At 39.3% G+C, this 23,278-nt stretch overlaps 1 protein-coding gene across 2 annotated transcripts in view; it reads left to right on the top strand.

The window, feature by feature from the left end:
* LOC133528415 (paired box protein Pax-1) overlaps positions 1-22,789 on the top strand; it is a 39,203-nt gene extending 16,414 nt beyond the window's left edge. For both annotated transcript variants that reach the window (XM_061865800.1, XM_061865801.1), the window contains exons 2-5: positions 20,780-20,927; positions 21,422-21,554; positions 21,838-22,080; positions 22,627-22,789. In XM_061865800.1, coding sequence (XP_061721784.1) covers positions 20,780-20,927; positions 21,422-21,554; positions 21,838-22,080; positions 22,627-22,710 — 608 coding nt within the window. In that variant the 3' untranslated portion in view covers positions 22,711-22,789. The remainder of the gene's footprint in view (positions 1-20,779; positions 20,928-21,421; positions 21,555-21,837; positions 22,081-22,626) is intronic.
* The last annotated feature ends 489 nt before the right edge of the window (positions 22,790-23,278 follow it).

Consider the following 23,278-nt stretch of genomic DNA (forward strand, 5'->3'; position numbering starts at 1 on the left):
ACTCTTTAAATAAATATTGAAGTCGTACTGGGATCCTTGTAGTAGACAATTTGGCACAGCGTGAGTAGGCTTCAATAGCGTTGCGGTATATACGTGGAAATACATGCAAGAGGATGTGGGTTCGAGACTCATTATTTTTTTTTTGTTTTGTTATCAGTATTATCAAGTATTATGAATAAATTATTTTATGAGAAATATGAGCGTTTTCCATAAAAATATTAAAAATCTGATTCTCACACATCATGATATTTTTGGGTTCTTCCAACTCAGAATCACTAGCATAATCAATCCTCGTGCTAAAAAAACCCGAAAATTTGTATTTTAGTTTTACACCAAAATTTCTTTCACACTAAAATGTGACGTAATGGTATGGATATTTTAGGATATCTTTTTTTAATGCTAGGATGGAGAAGATTCTAAGTAGAATGAACCTAAAAAAGTCCAAATTTGTAAGTCAGTTTTTCCGGTATTTTTTTCAAAAAAAAAACGCTGTTTTATTTTGTTCTAAAATTGAAACAATCCCTTATTGCCCAGCCTTTAAAAAAGTAGGTACTATTTTACAGTAGAATTAAAACATTTTTTTTACGATACATTTAATTAAATTACAGTGAGTTACAAAATTGCATTGCCTTTTATTTATAACCATTATAAATAAAATGAGATATTTACTAGAAGTTTCACACAATGCCTAGAGATAGAAAATTATTTATTTATTTTATTTATTGTCAATTTCATTCAACGGATCACATCATATCCAATTTATGTGTTTATGTATTGCATTGTTTTCTACCTAGTTGGTTATTAAATTCTGTTACTGCAATAATCTTTATCTATATAAAATATACGAACGAAAGTTTAATAAAGTATATATTAAAATGAAGTACACAAAATCAGGAATTACATATGACAATATTCAAAATCGCCTCCTCTGGCTTTGACACAGGCCCTCAAATGACGAGGCCAGTCATCAATAGCGGCACGCACGATTGTCATGTCTAATTCCGTCTTAACTATGGCCCGCTTGAGGGAGTCAAGATTTGTGTGGGGTTTAGCATAGGCTTTCTCCTCAATAACCTGCCATATGGCATAATCCAGGGGGTTAAGGTCCGGGCTGGAGGACGGCCAGTCTTCATGGGCAATAAAGTCAATTTTGTTCCTTCGAAACCAGGCTTGAGTTATTTTTGCCTTATGTGCAGGAGCTGAGTCCTGTTCAAAGATCCATGGCTGGTTTTGAAATAGGGTGTGGCTTAAGGGCTTTAGTATTGGTTCGAGAACGGTTTCCAGTTTCTGGTTTTCACACCTTTTTCACAGAAGTGAACCTGTGTTAGCCCTGAGTATGACACACCCAAAATCATATTTGGCGGGTGCCCACATTTGTGCAACGCAATTACTGCGATACGATTCTCTTTTAGGTCCCAATTCATTATAGATACGACGAGATAAGCGTTATGTGTGGTATATAATTATAGCTCACAAATCCACCACATTATGTCATTTTTTATTTTTTCGGTAGCATTTGTTTTAACGGAAATAAAGAGGTTGCAAATCGAGTAACAGAACTTCAGAACAGATATCATTTGATATTTACCAGTCGCTTTTCGGTGAAGGAAAACATCGTGAGGAAACTGGACTAATCCCAACAAGGCTTAGTTTTACCCTCTGGGTTGGAAGCTCAGATGGCAGTCGCTTTCGTAAAAACTAGTGCCTACGCCAAATCTTGGGATTAGTTGTCAAAGCGGACCCCAGGCTCACTTGAGCCGTGGCAATATGCCGGGACAACGCTAGGAAGAAAGAAAGAAATCGAGTAACAGAACTTAGTAACCAACTAGGTAAAATAGTTATGATGTAAATGTCCATATCATGTTGGAGTCATATATTGGCCAACTAATTATTCAAGATCAATACACTTAGCTCCCTTAGGAGGTATTCGCCGAAGTACAATCTCGGGCAAAATTGAGTTTATATAAAAGTGAACTAGTTTCTGGATCATATTTTCTATGAATTGGTCATTTTTGTAGACTTCAATTACAGATAGTGTAGATGGATTCACGTAACAAACGAAAGAACATTTTTTCATATTTGTTATCCGTAGCTGTCCCTGTACCTGAAAGAAAAATAATGTCATGATAAGACAAAATCTCATATGTTATAAAAGAAAGATGATGCAAAAGCACTAACTACAACGAAGGAGTGAAACTGTAACTTACGACACTTCACCATCATTATTGCGCTTCAATTGAGCGCGAACTCTTTTCCTGGATTTTCTTGGACCAGAATATCGATGAGTTTTGTAACTTGATTTAATAAAATGACAATTCAGAACATGCGGCAGCGTTGTTTTCTATCAAGTACCTCAAGCACCAGGGCGGCTACCGGGAAAATCGAAATTCGTCAATTGCGGGCATTTTTCTCTGTCACTCTAATTACGTTTTAGTGAGAGTAAAAGAGAAAGATCCCCGCAATTTGCGAATTTCGGTTTTCGCGGTAAGCCTCCAGGTCCTGTCAAGTTTCAGCAGTGTTGCCAGGTGAGCGGAAGAGAATTATCGTACTTGAGTGTCAATATTATTGTACCGTTGAAAAAAAATATCGTACGCCAATCAAACAGGCAGCCCCTAAAAATGTCTAGCAAAATAAGCTTAAATTTTCAATTAATATTTAAAAAAAGCCAATTTTCGTCTAAATTGCGCAAAAAATCTGTTTATGTTTGTGTATTTTTGGGATAGACTCAAACGGTATACAGGAAATTGAGACATTTCAAAGTTTAAGCTTACACCAAGGAGCCGAACACCCAAAAGATACTAATTTTGGCCTATTTCTGAGAGAAAGTGTCATATTTTGCTTCAAATTACTAGACTTTTAAGGTGGCAGGTGTACGATAATGTTCTTTGGAACATTACGTTGTACCGGGGCCCAAATTATCGTACATGTACGACAATTATCGTACGCCTGGTCACACTGAGTGTCAGTGTCGACAGAGTCAGCTAAAAACGCGTCAAACATCGCAACGTCGCACCGATGGCCGTCCGAGGCATGGAGTGGCAACGCCGCAATGTATTTGTACACGACATTTGTCACACACACATGAGTAAAATTTATAAAAATATAACGTTGATTATTGCATGATTTCTGTATGAAACAAAGTTTTTCTATTCATTTAGCGCAAATGAATATTCGAAAGTAGATAGATGCGCAAATATTTATGTAATAATATTGTGTAATGAATTAATAAATAGCGATTGTTTTTTGTATGAAAATCGAACCACCTTAAATGGTAATAGCTACAGTATTAAAAGTTTTATAAAGCTGTAACGTTTACAACGTATTTTTTCATGGTTTTATGTTAATCTGCTTAAAGCATCTATAAAGGTTTGTGGAAATAGATATTAAAAACGTCAACAACTTCATTTCTCATGTTAAGAAAGTGGGTCGCTGTTGATCTAAAAAGTGTGCAGAAAATGATACGTTTCTGCTCTAGAGCACTGTACTTTCTTAGTAGGTACCTACCTACGTTAATTCTTTTTTTAACGATAAGCAATTGAAATTTGATATTAAATGGATTTTCTGTACAATTTCCATTCTGATAATGTACTCCCCATTCCATAAATAATGATATTTTTTACCGGAATTGTTAATTGAAATTACCCTTAAGAAATACTACTACAGTTCATACTTAGCCGTTTTTTACTTTCCTCGTATTCGAAATAAAATATCTATAGAGTGTTTAACACCTGAGTTAAAGTAAAATAGTCCGAGACTGAAATTAATGCAATATTTTACCCTCCCACCCTCATGGAAATTGGAATACTATAAAAGTTTACTTACCTTGTTATGTTTCTTTTTATACACGTGTATTTTACTTTCCTCGTATTAGAAATGAAAAGTAGAGTGTTTAACTCGGGTAAAAGGCACCATTGCAGCCTCGGACTATTGGCGAACTACCTTGACAAAAATGGGTGCCTTAATACATCCCTTGGTTAACAATAAGATTTAATCAAACGTTAAGTCGTATTTCAAAATGAGTACGCCAGTGAGTATGAGGCCACTCCGACATGAGTAGTATGAGTACACGCTAGATCCTTTGCAATTAATAGGCAAGGTTTTTTTTAAGGTGCTGAAGTTTTTCTATGTTCCCATTTGTTGTGATAAATCTTACAGATCTGTGTGAGAGCTATAACAAAAATAATGTTGAATTCTAATAACACACTACATGGTGCTATATTTTTCTTCTTCTTCTTCCTCCTGCCCTTATCCCACGTTATGTGGGGTCGGCACAACATGTTCTTCTCTTCCATTCTCCTCCATCTTTCGTCACCTCAGCACTCACTCCTTTCTTTCTCATATCCTCTTTCACACAATCCATCCATCGTTTTTTGGGTCTACCATCCGCTCTCCGTCCACCAACATTCATTCCTAACATTCTATATCTTATCGCTTTGAACTTAAAATATAAGCCTTGCATTTTTGCTTCTTGCCCTCCTAATAAATGATGTTGGTCCTCGGGCACGTGCCTGCGGACAATTAGCGGGGGCACGTGTCGGAATGGCAGCTGGGTGCCCTGGGCCACCTCCGACACTCATTAAAGTTGATTTAAGGTGACACGAATTGTCGCGCCAATGCTTGCCGGTATTCGACCTACTTTGTGCGACAGTAAACCCAATAGATCATGATATCTACATCCTAATCTAAGACTTTAACCCCCTTATTCATAAAAACAAACAATACTTTACGAGCCTGATTCATTTAAATTATGTTTTATAGCTTCTTACAAATAGGTACATAAGTCAAAATTACAGATAAATACAAACGATTCATAGTTAATTCCGGCCAGTAACGCGTTTATAAATAACGCCATAAATCTTTTCATAACAAATACTTAAAACAAAAAACTACTTTATGGAAAAGTTGCAGTACAGGTTTACTCAAACATAAAAAGCTGAATTTACTAGCTACTCGCAATGTTCGCATGGACATTATTCATATTACTTGCCCCTAGGCCGTGTAGGTAAACCGCCGCTCTTTGTACCTGCAAGTGCGGCTAATCGGACTAATCAAGACACTCGGCCCGATTCGAAGAATGTGACACGATAACGATGAGTTGTGGTTTAGACAAGTTCTCATTTAGATATCATTTGTACGTCATGTAATTGACAGAAGCAACTCGATTCGGGCAACCAATGTCACTTTGACGTTAGAAATATCGTAGATAGATCTTACTGGGATCACATCGGAATCGAAATCAACGTCAATTTTGACGTGTCGTTTAGTTATCGATCTTTTAAAGATCTTTCCAAGATCTTAAACGTGTCTTAACCATTCTTCGAATCGGGCCGACTATAGAAGAAATATGACTTAGGCTTTGGAAATTTGGAATTGCTACAACTTGCTCTGATGCTGTTGTATATTCAAAAAACTGCTCTGCCCTGCTAGGATTGAAATACTTATATGCTTATATTGAACAATCAAGTTGCCCGAGTTAAGAATGACATTTCCGCACGTGTATCGTTTACTTACTACTACTTACTAGTACTTTTTTTTTAATAACCATAGTTGATTTTGAGAGCTGATTTTCTGGACCATCAGTGACGCCGACCGGTGAGCACGTTGACAACCTTAACTTAATGTGTATAATGGCCCGATTCGAAGAATGATTAAGACACGTTTAAGATCTTTAAAAGATCGATAACTAAACGACATGTCAAAATTTATGTTTATTTCGATTCCGCTGTGATCCCAATAAGATCTATCTACGATACTTCTAACGTCAAAGTGGCATTGGTTGCCCGAATCGAGCTGATTCTGACAATTATACGACATACAAACGATATCTAAATGAGAACTTACTAAACCACAACTTATCGTTATCGTATCATATTCTTCGAATCTGGCCGTAAGTAATGTAAATGTAGCAAGGAACAGCATGCGATTTCCCCATCCATCCCCTATCCAATGCTTAGTACAAGCAGGATAATATTTTCTTACATAGAAATCTGTAGAAACACGCAAGGTTTTGATAAATCAGTGGTAGTGGGATTTCTGTTTCAGTACGCAACATTCTGTAATATTCGTAACCGAATGCACGGAATTTGGTCCGAGTTTACGAGCGCGACACGGACCAATCACAGCCGAGCGCCATTACAGATGTAACGTGCACGATACGGAATAATTACATTTACTATTAAACTCCGTGATTAAAATGCTCCAATGTTTAGGTGGTTATCAAACGGCGACGCGCTGATAACGCGGAACCAAATGCGTGTACATTTGATTTACTGCTATTTTAATAATACGTACAACTGTATTTATAAGTTTAAAAAATATAATAATACTAAAAACGGATCCCGGGGTCCTTAAGAATTTAATGACGAACGCTCTAACATAAGGTTTTTAAAATACCTACTCAAATATGCCAGTATTTTGTCAAGTCAAATTATAGAGTCAGACCAAGCTAGATGTAGATAGATGTAGATGTAGTGTAGGGACGCCCGGCCGGAAGCAGGCGGGCTGTCGATCGCGTTTTGCGTTCATTCAGCCCAATTCCCTGAAGTTGGAGCTGCAGGTTACTGTCCCGGCGGCATTCCCATACCAATCTACCCAATTCCTCTTGTTTTCCTGCAGAACAGAAAGACATCTTTAAGTTCGACGCCCTTTAGTTCGTTTTCTATTAGTGAGTCTCTACCGAATGTAAGTATTATATCGCAGTGCCGCGTACATGATACATTCTGCTAGTAGATGGAAGCTAGTTTCCTCCTTACCACAGTGTGGACAGGAGGCGTCTCTGTTTGTTTTCATTACCTTGAGATGTCTGTTGAGAGTGTTGTAACCAGTGATAATACCCGTCAATATTCTCAGACTGCTTTTACCTGGTTCTTTTGTGATCCATACCCTTGATCATCACCTCAGACTGTCTGCAGCTAGTCTCTTCTTCCCATTCTCTCTGTGCTTCCAAAATACTAAAGTTTCAATAAAAAGGTAGAGTCAGACCAAGCTAAGTTGGCAGCGATTTTGATAGCCCAGCCTGTTCAAGTGTTAAGTAAAAGTCATAATTTCATAGAAGTTTGACGTTTAAAATAACACTTGCACTGCCTGGGCTGTCAAAATCGCTGCCAACGTATCTTGGTCTGACTCTACCTTTTTATTGAAACTTTAGTATCTACAAACCTTGACATAAATATCTACTAAAGGCAATTGAGTGATGCATAAACAGAATTCGCTTAATTATGGGTACTTACACTTATGCGTGAATACAATGATACTCGTATGGCAGGAATTTCACATGTATATTATTTATGTTACTGATATTTATACAGCAAAATGTTGAATAATCCTGGCTGCCACGCTCGCAAGCGCGCCTTTAATAGGCGCTCCGCCAATCAACGCTCGACGTAAGGCTCTCACGCTCAGGGGTAAACAAGCTTTGGCTTCCATGTTTAATAAATTATGAATGTTTGATTAGCATAGTTGCAAGCAACATACTATTTCCTCTATTCCTACTGGCTTACCCATTCGAAGGCGTTTTATTGACTGGTTTTCAAGACTAAAGGGGCCCATTGATTTCCAGTTCGCCGGACGATATCGGACTGACAGTTATTCGCGATTGTGAGCTTTTTGGAGTAGTTGACAGGCCGGTATCGTTCGGCGAACTGGTAATCAATGGGCCCCTTTAGTCTTGAAAACCAGTCAATAAAACGCCTTTAAAGGCGTAAATTAGCTCCAGCTCGCCCTATTGATATGTTTGATAATTTTCCAGAGTTCATACTTTTATACATTTACATTATTTGAAAACATTTAGGTACATATGTGCAAAATGTCCCTCGTCGCCTAGTACCTATTATACATAAGTATTTATATGTTAATAAAAATAAACTCTTATACCTATCTATGTAATATTGTTTTTATTTCTACTTTTAAAAATGAATTTTCACTTTGCTCGCGCACAATGAGGCGTTAATTAATAATTAGTAAGTTTCTTACTACTACTTATGTCTTTTATGGACTGTTATTTTGATGTTTTAAGTTTTAACGTATATCGTAGGATCGTAGCTTTGTAGCAGAACAGCGGTCATCAAAACACAACCAGTAGTGCTGGCACTCGAAGCCACTCGTGTCTAATACTTGTTTGCGGGCCCGCCCGCGGCGACAGGGCGCCGACAGACCGACAAACAGAGCCACCGGACGGCAAACATACGGGAGCGCTGCGCGCGCACTTGCAAGAGAGCTGTTCCAAAAAACATTTGTATTGGACTGGCTTGTCTGTCTAGTTATTATGGATGGCATTGTCGAGGGGCCCATTTCATGAACGGTATTAGTCTAATATTATTTGTGTTTTGCCGTGGTAACCCATACGACTTCACAGATCGTTATTGCACCATCCAGGGTTAACCTTTAATTTGTAGTTTAGCTTCGGGTTTAATCGGTTGACCCCGAGTTAGTGCCTCACCGTGGATGGCGCAAGTGGCCCCAATTATATTAGTCTATTGCCGTTCGAGAAATATTAGATGATAATACAATCGTCACTTTTTATTAATAAATATGTCGTAGCAATCATATTGATGCGATATCTAATGCGTTTAAGTCGGTATATTCATCTCAGGGTGAAAAATGTTACCTTGCACTTGGCAGCAACGTTTGTTTACTTAACAAATATCTATTTAACTAATTAAGGGAGCAGTAGCTTATCAAAAAGTTGGCAAAGTAATAAATTAAATTGGTAACTTATATTTATTTGATATACGTAAATAATTACGTATCAATGTTAGCACGAGCGGTAAAACAACAACTTTGCCCCCTTGTAAAACATATCCCACCAAAAACATTTCATGTAAAGTGTTGCCAGGACTAACATGCGCCTATAGTTTTCACACTAAAAAGTCATCAGATCTCTTAATACCAAGACTTTTACTCCGTTAATCCTACGGAGCACGAGCTAAGCGTCTCCGTTTCACCTTGAACAAAAATGTTTTCTTATGAAATGTTATTTTTTATTATGTGTATTTTTTATTATTTTAGGTCGCATTACTAAACCGATTTTCGTGTAATTTTGTGAGTACATTCGAAGCAATTACTCCAAAAAGTATTCACTTTCTAAAACGTTCTAAAAGTTTTAATTATGTGTCTAAAGTTGGCAGTAAATTTTCGTCGCTGCAAAGTTTTATTTGACAATACACCTCTATTTCAAATTATCTTTGGTTGTAAGTAAAGATACATGGATTGAGTTGTAAAGTTGAGAAAGCTTACGACAAGAAACAGTGGCAATACTATAGAGGGCGCTACTTGGCTCAGCTCTTATCAGCTCTTTGTTTTTTTTTATTGTTAAAAAACCAAAATCGGAGCGGGGCGGAGTGTTAGAGTCGGAAACGCGCATGTAACTCCTCTGGAGTTGCAGGCGTACATGGGCTATGGAGACTGCTTACCATCAGGCGGGCCGTATGCTTGTTTGCCACCGACGTAGTATATAAAAAAAGGTCTACAGCTGACAGGACCATTCGTTTTTTAATTTTCTAAAAGTGATCGTGAACTGCATGGTCACTTGTGTTTGTTGTAAGTAAATTTACTGCCATCTTTCGATACATAATTAAAACTTTTAGAACGCCATTTGACTTTGATTCTCATTCTTTCACTGATATGTATTCAATTTGTTAAATATCAAAAAGTGGCGCTATATGGCGTTTTAGTAGCAATACTATAGAGGTTGGCTGCTTTACGTGAACCCCGTTGAAATCAGCACTTCCATTTTTTATTGTACTTTTTTATTGTTGTTTTTTTATAAGCATTCCAATCACTGCTACCACACAAAATTTCACGATTTATAAATTATAATTTACATTAATTTCTAGAAATATTTAAATGTCAAAACAAGTATATAAGTAGTAAAATAAAAATAATGCATGCAGAAGCATATTTAATAAATCATTGGTAATCATCAGTCATACGAAAATAAAAAATTAACAATAATTAATTAATAATATCATAAAATTCATAAACAATCATTTTCACAATCCAGACTATTATCATCAAAAAATTCATCCATTGAATAATAACATTTTTCTTCTATTAATATTTCCTTTAACCGTTTCTTAAATAACCTATCACTAATTTCTAGATTCAGGAAACCAAGCACTTTATTCATTTTAAGGAGTTGCAGGGTGAAAGTTATAGATTTCTCTCGACCATATGTGTAGAATACAGACCCGTCTCTACATGCCAAATTTCAGCCTTCTAAGACTTCAGGAAGTAGTCTATCTTTTCTATGACACGGATTTCATATGGCTCGGACAGTGAAAATTAGGGTATCTATAAAATCTAAAGTATAATAGGTAGCCTAATAAAACTTGGTATTTTTGATAAGTCTACTGACTACATATTAGTAATTTGAAAATTTCAACTCTCTAGCGTTATTCAAGCCGAAACTATGAGGGTCCGAAAATACGACGAAACGTGCCGAGAAAAGATAGGCACTGCCTTTTGCCCTTTGTCTCGTCTTGGCGGGGGCACGGCCGTGCCCCCAGATACCTATTGCTCTGATCATTAACATCATGAATTTCTTCAGTCAGCATAACGAAAATTTCGTTCGGTCGATTTTGCATTGCAATTTTTTTTAAATATAGTTCGAATTAATAGATTATTAAAGTAGAGGTATAGGTGTAGGTCTTTCATAGGTAAAAAAAAAAAAAAGTAAAAAAGTAAAAATTGTTTATTTCAAAAAAATATTCACTTGGATACAGTTTTTACTGACCTCCACACTAGGCTTTGCCTGTCCCGTGGAGGAGAGAATGATAACCCTAAATATCTAGTAATACAATAATGCTAATAACGAATAACAAGTTTAAATGAAATTATTAGACAAAATAGTATTAGAGAATTGAACAATGGGTAGGTACATTCGTTATTACAGGGAAGACTAAATTGTAAAACTAGACGATATATATTTAATATAGTGAAAGAAGATAGAGAAAATAAAGATAAAGTAAAATAAAATTGTTGTCTTCTATTAACTTAATAAAGTAAAATATTAGGATAGAATAAGAGTTGTGCTTGTGTGTGTGTGTGTGTGTGTGTGTGTGTTTGTGTGCGAGTGTGTGTGTGGGACTGGGATGCATAGGAGTGCATATGTTTGTGTTCATATGAGTATGCAAGTGTGTATCAGTATGGTATCCTTATGAGGTTCTCTGTCTCTGAATAGGATAGGTGCATCATGCACTTTATTAGTAGCTTTTTTGCTTCAATTACTGAGTGTTCCTGAAATTTATAAAGCCTGATTAATCGGTTGTAGATACGGGGATACAAGAAAATTGCAAAGCGGTGTGAAAATGAAGTGTTGACGGAAGTGACAGGTACTTTGAATATTCTGTTTGTAAGTAATGTCTTATATTCGGGGAGGTTTAAGGCTTTTTTATGTACATGTAATGCAACTCTTATTATATATAGCTTTCGAACACTGAGCACTTGAGCGTCATGGTATAAAGTAGATGTGGGATATCTCATTGGCTTTCGCAAGGCTACTTTTAGAACAGCTCTTTGCGCTCGTTCAAGTTTTATAAGGTTGGTAGTTGTTGTGCCTCCCCAGGCAAGAATACAATAGTTTATTATTGACTGACCAAGGGCCAAATAAACTGTTTTAAGTAAGGAAAGGTTAGCGGACTCTCGGAGCATTTTCATTGTGTAAATTAATTTTCTTATTCTTCCTGAGACAGCAATCATATGCTCCCTGAAGGTGAGTTTATCATCAATTTGAATTCCTAGGTACTTGATTGAACTGGCTCTCGTCATGGTGTCACAATTGCATAGTTGGGCTGGAGCGAAAGGGGTAAAACAATTAGGGATATGGATTTTAAGATTACTTAGAGATCTTGGAGATGAAGCAGATGTTTTATGGAAACAAAGAAACTTAGTTTTTGATGTGTTCAAGGTAAGAAGATTCTGTTTCAGCCACTTTGATACTAGCGAGATTCCGTGTTCGGCGGTATCTTGGACAACCTCCCAAGAAGGACCGTGGAAAACTATTGCAGTATCGTCGGCGTAACACAAGATGTCAGCATTTTTTATTGATACAAGCGAGATATCGTTTATATATAAGAGAAATAGAGATGGTCCTAAAATGCTGCCTTGTGGTACACCGAACGATATTGGTTTAATGTCACTAAGGTATTTGCCAATTTTGATGCATTGAGTTCTATTTGTCAGGTAGCTATTGAACCAATGCAGTATTTTACCTCGAATACCGTATGCTTCCAATTTCCTCAGCAGGATGGGAATGGAAACTGTGTCGAAAGCCTTTGCTAAATCAAGAAAGACTCCGACACAGGCCCGTCCCTCATCCAAATGCTTTGAAATTGTTTTTGTAAGAGTCGATACCGCATCTTCTGTTGATAGACCTTTGCGAAAGCCAAATTGTCTATTCGTTAAGAGTAAATTTGTTTCGAGATAAGCCACTAATCTTTTATTAACGATACGCTCTAAAATCTTTGAAATAGATCCTAATAGAGATATCGGCCTATAGTTACTAGGTGTATTTTTCGCGTTTCCTTTATGTATCGGTACGACTGCTGCTATTTTCCAAGCCGAAGGGAATACTCCGCTCTCAATACTAAGGTTAAATATTGTTACAAGTGGGTCCGCAATCACTGTTGCGATAGCTTTCAAAATCTTATTATTTATGTTATCTAGGCCTGGGGAACTGTTAGGGTCTAATTTTTGAATGAGGCAGATGACTTCTTGCTTATCTGTGGGAGGCATGAACATAGAGTTCGATGGGGACCAGTTTACTTTAAGCTTGTTGGCTAGGGACTCTTGTGTTTCATTTTCCTGAACGAGTATTTTGTTTGAAAGGATTTGGCCGACTGAGGAAAAATATTCATTACAAACGTTTAATGAATCCGTTTCATTGTCTTTTATTTTGGTCAAATCTTGCACCGCGGGTGCTGATGGATTACGATGCGTAATTTTATTAATGGTTTGCCATAATTTTTTGGGAGACTTTTTGTGAGCGGTTAGTTGGTTTTTCTCGTATTCTGCTTTTAACTTTCTAAGAAGATTATTGAAAAAGTTGCGATACCTTGTGTAAATAAGTTTCTTAGTGTCATCATTCGGGAATTGTTTTGAGATGAGATGGAGTTTGTCTCTCTGTTTTGAGCACCTAATGAGCCCAGGCGTCATCCATGGTTGTATGCAGAACTTGGCGCGGCTTATTTGAATGAGTTTAGAGTGTTTTGAGATTGCTTCTGATATTGTAGTGCTAAAGCTGGATACTGCGTCGTCGACAGAGTCAGTGTATCCAAGCGGGGACCAGTCTACAGATTCTAGCTCTTTATACAGCCCTGCATAGTCAACTTTCAGCGTTGATCTTTTCAGAGGTGCTTGTTTAGGATGTTCTGTTTTAATGCCTATCATGGTCAAATTATGGTCAGTGAGGTCAGTGGAACAAACAATTGATTTAGCTTCAAAGGTACTTTGAATGAATATGTGATCTATACAGGATTTACCACGTGTGGGTTTGTTGATGTATGGTAGTAACCCATAAGAAGCAAGTAGTTCAAGGTAATTAGATACGTGTTCTTCATCTGATGTTGCGTCTACAATGTTAATATTTACATCTCCGGATAGTATGAGGCAAGGATTCCGACTAACAGATTTAAGGAGTTGATCTAAGGATGAGATAAAATTATCGGTATTAATAAATGAGGTATAACACTAATTCTAAAATAGTTTTATATTATTCTAAATTCCAAACCGTACAATAGGTATCGTAATTTAGATTTTATAATAGTTTACATTATGGAGTAGCTACTTATTAAGTACTTAGTATATTAAATTTGTACGTGTATTGTTTTTTTATGCTGTTCCATAAATAATTCAATAGGTATGCATATAACAATTTGTTTAAGTACATCCTTCTACCTAGGTAGGTAAAGCTTGACCAGTAATATATGATCACGCGCCATATTGCGGAATTTCATTAGAACTCAATTTTTCATATCAAACTGAACTGTCACCCTATACATGAGAATAACAGCGCCCTCTTGACAATGATCATATATTTCATAATATGAGCGACCAACTGCATGATTGAAATAATTGTATGCACTCAAATTAGTTTTTATTGAATGAATGAATGAATGATTTTGTTCATCCTCAGTTACACTTTAGCCTGAATAATATTTTATTTGGTACCCGCGTCATTTCCACAGCTCTTCGTTTCGGCATCTTTTTCATCTACTTATAGTCCAAATACTTATAAATACTTCTCATCGACACACTTCACAGGACGCCTGAAATACACCGCTTTTGTTCTGTAAGCCCCGTAGCGACCAAAATACTCACTCAACTGTTGTCCGACTCTCCGACATTATCATTAGAATCAAAGAAACTAATAATTATCATATTTACGGGCCACAAACCCGACCACTAGCCGCTTAACGATCCATTGCATCCTTTGTTCTTCCTAAAACATCGGCCAAGTATACGGGAAAAGCAATATATCTCGCTTTCTGAAGCGCCGCTTGAATTAATGAATGCATTCGCCGAAAACACTAGTAACTGTCAGCGAACAAACGTCAAAGAAAACAGTAAATTATTGCTGAAAAAGATGTTCCCCGCCTTATTGCTCTGTGCTCTTTGCGCTCGCTGTGAGTCGTATGTGGCTGTCCCGCTTTGGAACCAATTAGTTGATACTCAAAGAAAGCCGAGCCGTTTAAATTGAGAAGTCGATTTGAGACTATCGCGAGTGAGGGACCGTTTAAGTATCGACGAAATGTTATTGGACAATAAGAGCCTGATTTGACACCTTACGTAGTGTAGTTTCTTGTATATTAATATTAGAGAATTATTTCTGCTTGCGATAAAGTCAATATGATTTCTATTTTTTTCTATCTAAACTACAACTACTACTACTATAACACATTTGCACATAAGAAAAAGTTACGTAGTTCCGACATCTATAACTTGCAATGTCGCATACATAGGTGCACAATTCACTCAGTTCAATCGGATAGCCTAAAGCCAACAGGCGTTTGGCGTCATCTTGTAAACAATTCTATGCGTAGATAGTCCTGCAAACCAATATATTGGTAGGACAGACAGTCGTGTAGTCGGACAGCAAACAGTTCGAACTCCCCTAGTAATTTTTAAATTCGCGTCTTTTCTCCTGGCAATGGTTTTGCCAGACCAAGATATTATTCATCGATCCAGCCAGAGTTAGTTGCTCGCCCGTCCCTAGCCCGTCGCTAATGTGTTGATCGGCGCGGGCGCGACACTATCACCTCGTAAATATCGCGCTTCACACTTTGTTAGCTTTATTGTGGAGGCAATCTACAACACTGTCATCTCCCGGCGGAATACGCATTCATTGTCGCGGTTTTAATGTACTTACTACCTTATTTAATAAATTTGTTTATTGCGAGCTCTTAGTAATGAAAATGTAGTAAGTTTTTAGGTTTAGTAGGTACGTGCGACTCTGTTCGCCTGTTTGTCTGTTACGCAACTACTTACGCATGCTTTCGCTATCGATTTGAAATTCGGAATAGTCCAACTGAGACGCATTGAAAGTGTTTTTATATATTCACTATGCAAAATATGGGAGGGGGCAAAATTTCAGTCCAGATTCAGGTCAAGTGGGGTATCATCATATGAAAGAGCCTGAGTTGCACACTGTAAAACAAATTATTTTTACCGTGATACCAAAAATTTCAAGAAAAATGTACAAAGAGGTCAGGAAAAAAAAACGCTACTGTCGTAAGAAATTGGTAATAAAAAAAACTTACGGTTTTTTTACTACCTAAATGCGAAACAGATTGCATTTCCTGATACATCAAATAACTTATTATTACCAACTTTTTTCAAGCTACCGACAGAGTTGCAGGCGTACATAGGCTACGGAGACTGCTTACCATCAGGCGGGCCGTATGCATGTTTGCCACAGACGTAGTATAAAAAAAAAAACGAAAAAAAATCTCAATAAAAATAACAGGTGGTAGGTACAGTCAGCCAAGAAAGTGGTTTACCACTTTTCGAGTCTATTTGTCAAGTAATAAAGTCGAAAAGTGGTAAACCACTTTCTTGGCTGACTGTACCTAATAATAAAACGTCAAAATTAAAGGACTGTTTGTGGTCAAAGAAACATCTCTTGCTTCGCACATAAATCACAAAGATGTTTCCAAAAAGTGAAGCAGCGGCAATCCTTTGAAACAACAATCGTGTGACAGTGTTCCTTGAATTTGCGCCACGTGCAGCGCACGCCACCGCACGCCCGCGCGGGGCGGCCGTTTCTACATATATCTTAACTTCATAAACGCTAAGCTTATACAGGAATAGTTAGTAACATTAGTACACAAAACCGTCCAAAATTAAAAAGTTTAATTACGTCAGTAAACTTTACTCAGGGTCTCTCCATATCGTATTTAGGAATATTTCGTTTGAAACGAAAATGGCAAAAGGATGGACGAAGAAATCGCGTAGTGGTTTAAAAAATATATATCTTTACAGCACTACTTTGTGACATGAAAATATATGTTGCGGTATTGCTACATACATTGCATCCAATGGAATCTGTCTGTATTAGGATCCTTTAGATTAGGTCTAGTAGGTAAGATATATGTATAACCCTTCTTAAATCCGATGGTTTTCATAATAAATCCAAAAATGTCGCAAAATTGGTACATCTACATAAAAATATGAATTTACATTTTTTCACGGGTACTTAGCTAGTTTAATACACTGATATTTAGACTGTATTTAGACGTTATTTTGCGAGCAACAGGCAACTTGATTTGTTAAGCATTTGCAATTTAGTGACTGCGTGCAATTAGAAAAAATGCTCGTTACAATAATGTATTAAATCTAGATACGCGGCAGCGTGTCCAGCCAAGTTCAAAGAAAAAGGAACTGGCGACGCAACCGTGTGTAATATTACACGAACCATTTTCAGCTACTTTTGACCCCTTCACAAGTTAAAACCTATTTACATGAAATTTGGAACAGTTATTAAACAAATTTCTTGAGACTATTAACCGACAGGATACTAAAAACAAGTGTGTACTTAACTTACTCTTTTTGCAAAACTCCAATCAAAATAAAACTACAGGATGTAATGAGCTCCCGGGCAGTATTAGGTACTCATTAATCCTTAAAACGCTTTAAATTTGCCGACACCTCGATCTAAATCCGTAAAGTCGCAACAAGACGACTCGGCTGTCAGCCGATTTGTCGGGGCCGACTAGTGGGGCTGCGCACACGTCGTTTTGGGCTGTCAGCCGCGAAGGGTTGATTTGTGAACGAGAAATTTATGAGGCGATGACTATACATTAAAATTTTGCGACAGGATTTCCGATGTTCAGTCTATATGTTCGTAAGTAATGAGTAGGCAGGTTTTGTGTCAGTTGTATGCATCTCACAAATTTAAATTGGCCTAAGGCATACTTTGTTACGTAAAGTAAGTTGAACAAATATAAATAGATGAAATGATTCCAAATGAAATGAAATTCTGTAGTGAAATGAAATGAAGTTTTACTTGAGACATCTACGCATACGAAAACATGTCTAAAACATATACTTCTAATTCTAAGTCCTAATCTCACACCTAGCTAGTATTTGTCACAAAATTAAAACCATCTTGATTTAAATCAGTGGTGGACAAAGCAAGACCCGCGGGCCAGCTCCGGCTCGCGAAATAATTTTATCCGGCCCGCCGCCTGTTCTTCGTAATAATTTGTACATAGACCGAGAAATAATAACAATGCATTTTTGCTGCAAGTCTGGCTCTCCTCTGAAATTTCTTAAACTTTCTGGCCCGCCATTAAGAAAGTATGCCCACCACTGATTTAAATGTTCATTGATCGCTAAACTCAGGTATTAGCGTAATTTTCCAAAATGACAATAGTTATTTGTTTAATAAGGGGGCAAAGTTGTTGTTTAACCGTTCGTGCTAATATTGATACCCGAGCAAGCGAAAGATTCCAAAATTGAAAAAATGAAAAATGAAACCTCGAGTGTTGCGAGGATTTCAAGGTACGAGGGTTAAATAAATTTCCCTCCGAGTGAAACACAAAAAATTTCACCACACTAAGCGAAGAAAATATTAACTGTAAGATATCAAACAAAATCAAACCAAATAAAATCCAAATGAACGTCATTAAATATTTACAATTCAAAATCATTATTTAAACAACAACAACTCAAAATTTGCATCAGATTACTTTACCCCACTTGTAGATAAAATACAACTTTTTCATCAGTTTTTGAACAATCAAGAGAGCTTTTACCAGCTCGTGTGCTGAAAAATACCGAGTACATACCTAAGATATCTAATTTAAGCTGACAACTTCAACATTTCTTAGACTAATAAATAATCCATGCTGCAAATAATCACACAAAACTGCGTTTTAAATAAGAGAAACGCTGACAGTTAGAAAGGATACAAGACAAGATACAAAATGATCCGGATTGCACTAAAAATATCAAAACGGAACACTTTACACGTGTTTTCCTCTAATTTGACAGCAGCCGTGCACTTTTACTGTCATCTAACATTTTAAAGTCAATCAGTCAACCGTTCACGAAGATTGACAGCCGGCTCCCGTTCGTTCATTCACTCGTTTGTTGTTCGGCGGTGTCGCGGCGGCTCGGGTGGCGTTGGCGTGACACTGATGTGACATTTATTAGGAGGATGCAACGCGATATGGTAGGGCCGCTTTAAAAACGCTTCAGACGCTTTGAAGTCTCCCGTTCTTATTCTGATGCATTAATATGACATTTTTGTAAGGGTCAACTCTTTGCTCATGGGAGCTGGCTGCGTTCCAATTACAGTTCGTTCGGAATAAAGGTTGGGAATTCTAACGAGCTTACATTTTACAGCCGGAGTCGGATTCGCAGCATGGCCGCCACATCAAAGGTCGCGAGGCGACACCCGACACCGGCTGACGTCAACACACGTGTCTTTCAGTAGGAGACATTCGGGGAAACGTGGTTGTTGTTTTGTGTGAGGGTTATGATATCAAAACCCTAAAAATTACAATGTAGCAGTGTTTTTGTCTAAATCAGAGTGTCAGTTATTTTAACGAGAAGTACTTGCTTGGGCCGTTATACTTTTGATTAGAGGCGTATTCAGTAATTCAAAATACGATACCTACCAATTTATTATAGGTACCTAGTACATATATCAGTTTAACATGAACTTTAATTTTTGAGTAAGCTACTGACGCTTTTTTCTTAACGATACGTTCGAGTGCTAGGTACTTACAGGGTGTTTTTTGAACACTTAGCCATATTTTAGTGTGATGAATATATGTATATTATACCTATTGTTTACGGGATTTACCCGAAAACGGGATCTGTTGTCCTCTAGGTCTAGATCTATAAGAGCCGCCATGAATTTGAATTTGAATTTTTTTATTCATAACATACAGTTATATGTCAATACACTTTGTAATTTGTAAATACATTGTATTATTATATTGCGAGAGGCAAATTGAAAAAATCCTAATAATTATAAAAAATATTCTCACTGAGCCACGACTACAGTCTAGTTTTAAATTTTTGGACGGATGCTGCATTTTTCACTGTGGCTGGCAACCGATTGTATACGGAAGGTCCCAGGTATACAGATATTTCCGTTTTGGCGAGTTTGTGCGAGACTGTACTTAGCCTATCCTCATGCTTATTGCTACGTAAGCTGTATTTGGGATTCGTACTCCTGCGCTTGAATTCATCAATGTGTCCATGAACACGGCCACTTGGTACAGATATAAGCAAGGCAGGGGTAGGATACGGAATTCTTGAGACAGCTCACGTGCGGAGGCGTCTGCAGACACGTCGGCCATTGCTCGAACTGCTCTCTTTTGCATCGAGAACACTCGCTGCCAGTCCGAGGCTCGGGCCCCATAGATCGGTGCCGTACGTTAGCAGCGAGTGAACCGTTGCAAAGTAACATTCGCGCACCGCAGTCCGCCCGGCCGTGCGCGCCCGAGCCGGCTGCAAAACTCGTCTATATGAGTGTCCCACACCAGGGCGCCGTCAAGGTAAAAGCCGAGGAGACGCGTGCAGGTCATATGCTGTATCTGGGCATCGCCTGTATTTACTTTCAGGTTTTGTGTAAAATATCCATTGAGTTTGAACGTGATGAAGCACGTTTTTTCTTTGTTCAGTGCGAAACCGTTTGACATAAACCAGTCCTGTAGCTGCCCCACAACGTTTTTGAGGGCTCCCTCCAACTTTCGTGCAGATAGCGTGCTCACTACCGCTGTAACAGCCGTACATGCATATACTTGCACCATTTATTGTCCGTGGTAGGTCATTTAGGAGCAAGCTAAACAGGGTATTGGATAGGCAGGATCCCTGCGGAACGCCCATTAAGTTTTGCATCTCCGCAGACAAAACTTGCCCGTTTTCACCAAAAACGACTTGGGTTCGCTTGGTCATAAATGACAGGAGCAGGCTCAGGGCTGGTCCGCGGATCCCACAATGGGCGAGCTTCTCGGCGACGAGCGAGTGGTCGGCCGTGTCGAACGCGCGCGACTGATCACAGCAGATGGCTGCGACGTGGCGGCCCGCAACGCGCGCGCGCACCACGTCACGCAGCACTTCTCGCACTAGATCGGTAGTGGAGCGGCCCTGGCGGTAGGCGTACTGACAGTCGGACAACACGTTCCGAGGGAACCAATACTCCAATATCCTTCTGTTAAGTCCGACCTCGAAGTATTTGCTAGGGCTTGGCACTAGTGAAATTGGGCGGCATGTTTAGAAGAGATGCGCCTATTCACTACGTATCAACATATTTCTCGTTTGCCCACAGATCCGAGTGGCGGCTCACTAGGCGGCGGCGTAGGTGGCTCGCAGCAATACGGCGAAGTGAATCAGCTGGGCGGAGTGTTCGTCAACGGGCGACCGCTACCCAACGCAGTGCGGCTGCGAATAGTGGAGCTGGCACAGCTAGGCATCAGGTAAGCACAGAAACCTGTTACCCGACAACGGCAGTACAGTAAAATTGACCAAGGCTATAACCGCGAAAATCGAGGTTCGTCAATTGCGGCCATTTTTCTCTGTCACTGTAATTTCGTCTTAATGAGAATAAAACAGAAAGATCCCCGCAATTTGCGAATTTTGGTTTTCACGGTAGACCCCAGTTGGACGACCTTCTTCATCCTGCCGCGGCTAAATAACCATGAGACCTACTCACAAGAAAAAAATATGAATTTTGGTCACTGGTGTGAAGAGATTGGGCTAAATCACAATATAAAATTAATTATTATTGCTATCAATATCGACATTACTGAATTTCATATTCAACATGGCAATGTATTATAATTCTTTTAGCTTTGCTCATGAAGATATCCGGTTTGTAACATTATCGTGCGCGCGCGTCTCGTTTGTACGTAATATAAGTACATAAGTAGTGCGTTAAATAACTTCAGCTCTAATCATTTTTTCTCCCCAGGCCCTGTGACATCAGCCGGCAACTTCGAGTGTCACATGGCTGTGTATCAAAGATCCTGGCGCGCTACCACGAGACGGGGTCAATTCTTCCTGGCGCTATTGGGGGATCAAAGCCCCGCGTTACGACGCCCAAGGTAAGCCAACGTATAATAACATTAAGGGTGTTGCCACTATAAAGACAGGTATACATACAAACAAGTAGATATTCCTAAAAAAGAAAGACACTAAAACTTGATTTTTAGTTCTACAAGACCGATTATACGAAATATCGTACGCTTTACGAATTTTTTTAAGAGGATTATGCTGGCTCCTTTGAATAGGTAATTTACATAACTAACGCTTCAACGTAGCTTTTGTGCAAGAGTGACTGCATTGAGATTATATGAGCGTTTTACAAAACTCGCTTTCCCGCTCCAGGTGGTGTCCTACATAAAGCAACTAAAAGCGAAAGATCCCGGCATCTTCGCGTGGGAGATCCGCGACCGGCTGCTCGCGGACGGCGTGTGCGACAAGTACAACGTGCCCTCCGTGTCCTCCATCAGCAGGATCCTGCGCAACAAGCTGGGCGGCGCGCTGTACCCGGTGCCGCCGCTGTACCCCGTGCCGCCACAGCGCTGTTGGCCGCTACACCAGCCCTACGACTACTATGTCTACCTCCAGGTTGGTCGGCTTCACTCCCGTGTAACCAGGATCCTGCAACAAGCTGGGAGGTGCGCTGTACCCGGTGCCGCCGTTGTACACCGTGTCACTGCAGCGCTGCTGGCCGCTGCACCAGCTCTACGGCTACTACGTCTACCTCCAGGTTGGTCTGCTTCACCCCCGTGTTGTGATGATCCTGCAACAAGTTGGGCGGCGCGCGGTGCCCGGTGCGGCAACTGTACCAGCCCTAGGACTACTAAGTATACCTCCAGGTACATTTGCACACTTCTGCTTCATTCATCTAATCACGGAACATCTTGCCCTGGTTCATGTCCTTGAACAATTAAACGTATGAGTACGATTGTTCCGGACTGCTTTCATCAGACAACAAGTGTAAATTCTATCTATTACACTTGTTTTCAAGTACGTCACGTCACGTGTGTGCAATTGAATTTATAAGAATATAACTTACTATATGTATCAAAGCCAGTCAGTGGTTTGGCCAATGTTGAATAAAGCGTATGTGCAGTTAATGTAACAGTTGATTAACTTCTATGTTGTCTTCAGGGCCGGCAACACGCCGGCGGCGCGCCGCACGGGCTGCATCCACACCAGCAGCCCGCGCCGCCGCACCACGCACACGCGCTCTGACCCGCCGCGCCCGCGCACCCTCACCGCGCCACCGATCACGACCGGTGACCAACTGAGAACCAGAGGGTGATTGGTTGAGTACCCTTACCACTCCACCGACCACAACCGGTTGAGTGCACCAGCGATCACAATCAGTGACCGCAGAGACCGACTGGGAACTAGTAGTGACTGATTGAGCACCCTGATCTCGCCACCTACGACGACCGGTGACCGACTGGGAATCAAAGGGTGACTGGTTGAGTACCCTTACCACTCCACCGACCACAACCGGTTGAGTGCACCAGCGATCACAATCAGTGACCGCAGTGACCGACCGGAAACCATAGGGTGACGGTCACTGCGACTGACAAAGGTAGCCAGTGCGTGAAAACTGAGGCCGATGCAAGTTAAATGACACTTCGGCTGCAGGGATTGGCAGAAGGGATTGATAGTGTCAACCAGACAAAATAAAGGTACCACGGCTTGAGAGAGGGAACGTATATGAAAGGCCTGCGTAACAGAACTGCATTGAAGTCCTTGCGCTGCGGTATACAGGCCGATAGTGACTGCTGTGATTTTGCTTTGAGCT

Source organism: Cydia pomonella, chromosome 19 (assembly GCF_033807575.1).
Source record: "Cydia pomonella isolate Wapato2018A chromosome 19, ilCydPomo1, whole genome shotgun sequence".
Classification (NCBI taxonomy): domain Eukaryota; kingdom Metazoa; phylum Arthropoda; class Insecta; order Lepidoptera; family Tortricidae; genus Cydia; species Cydia pomonella.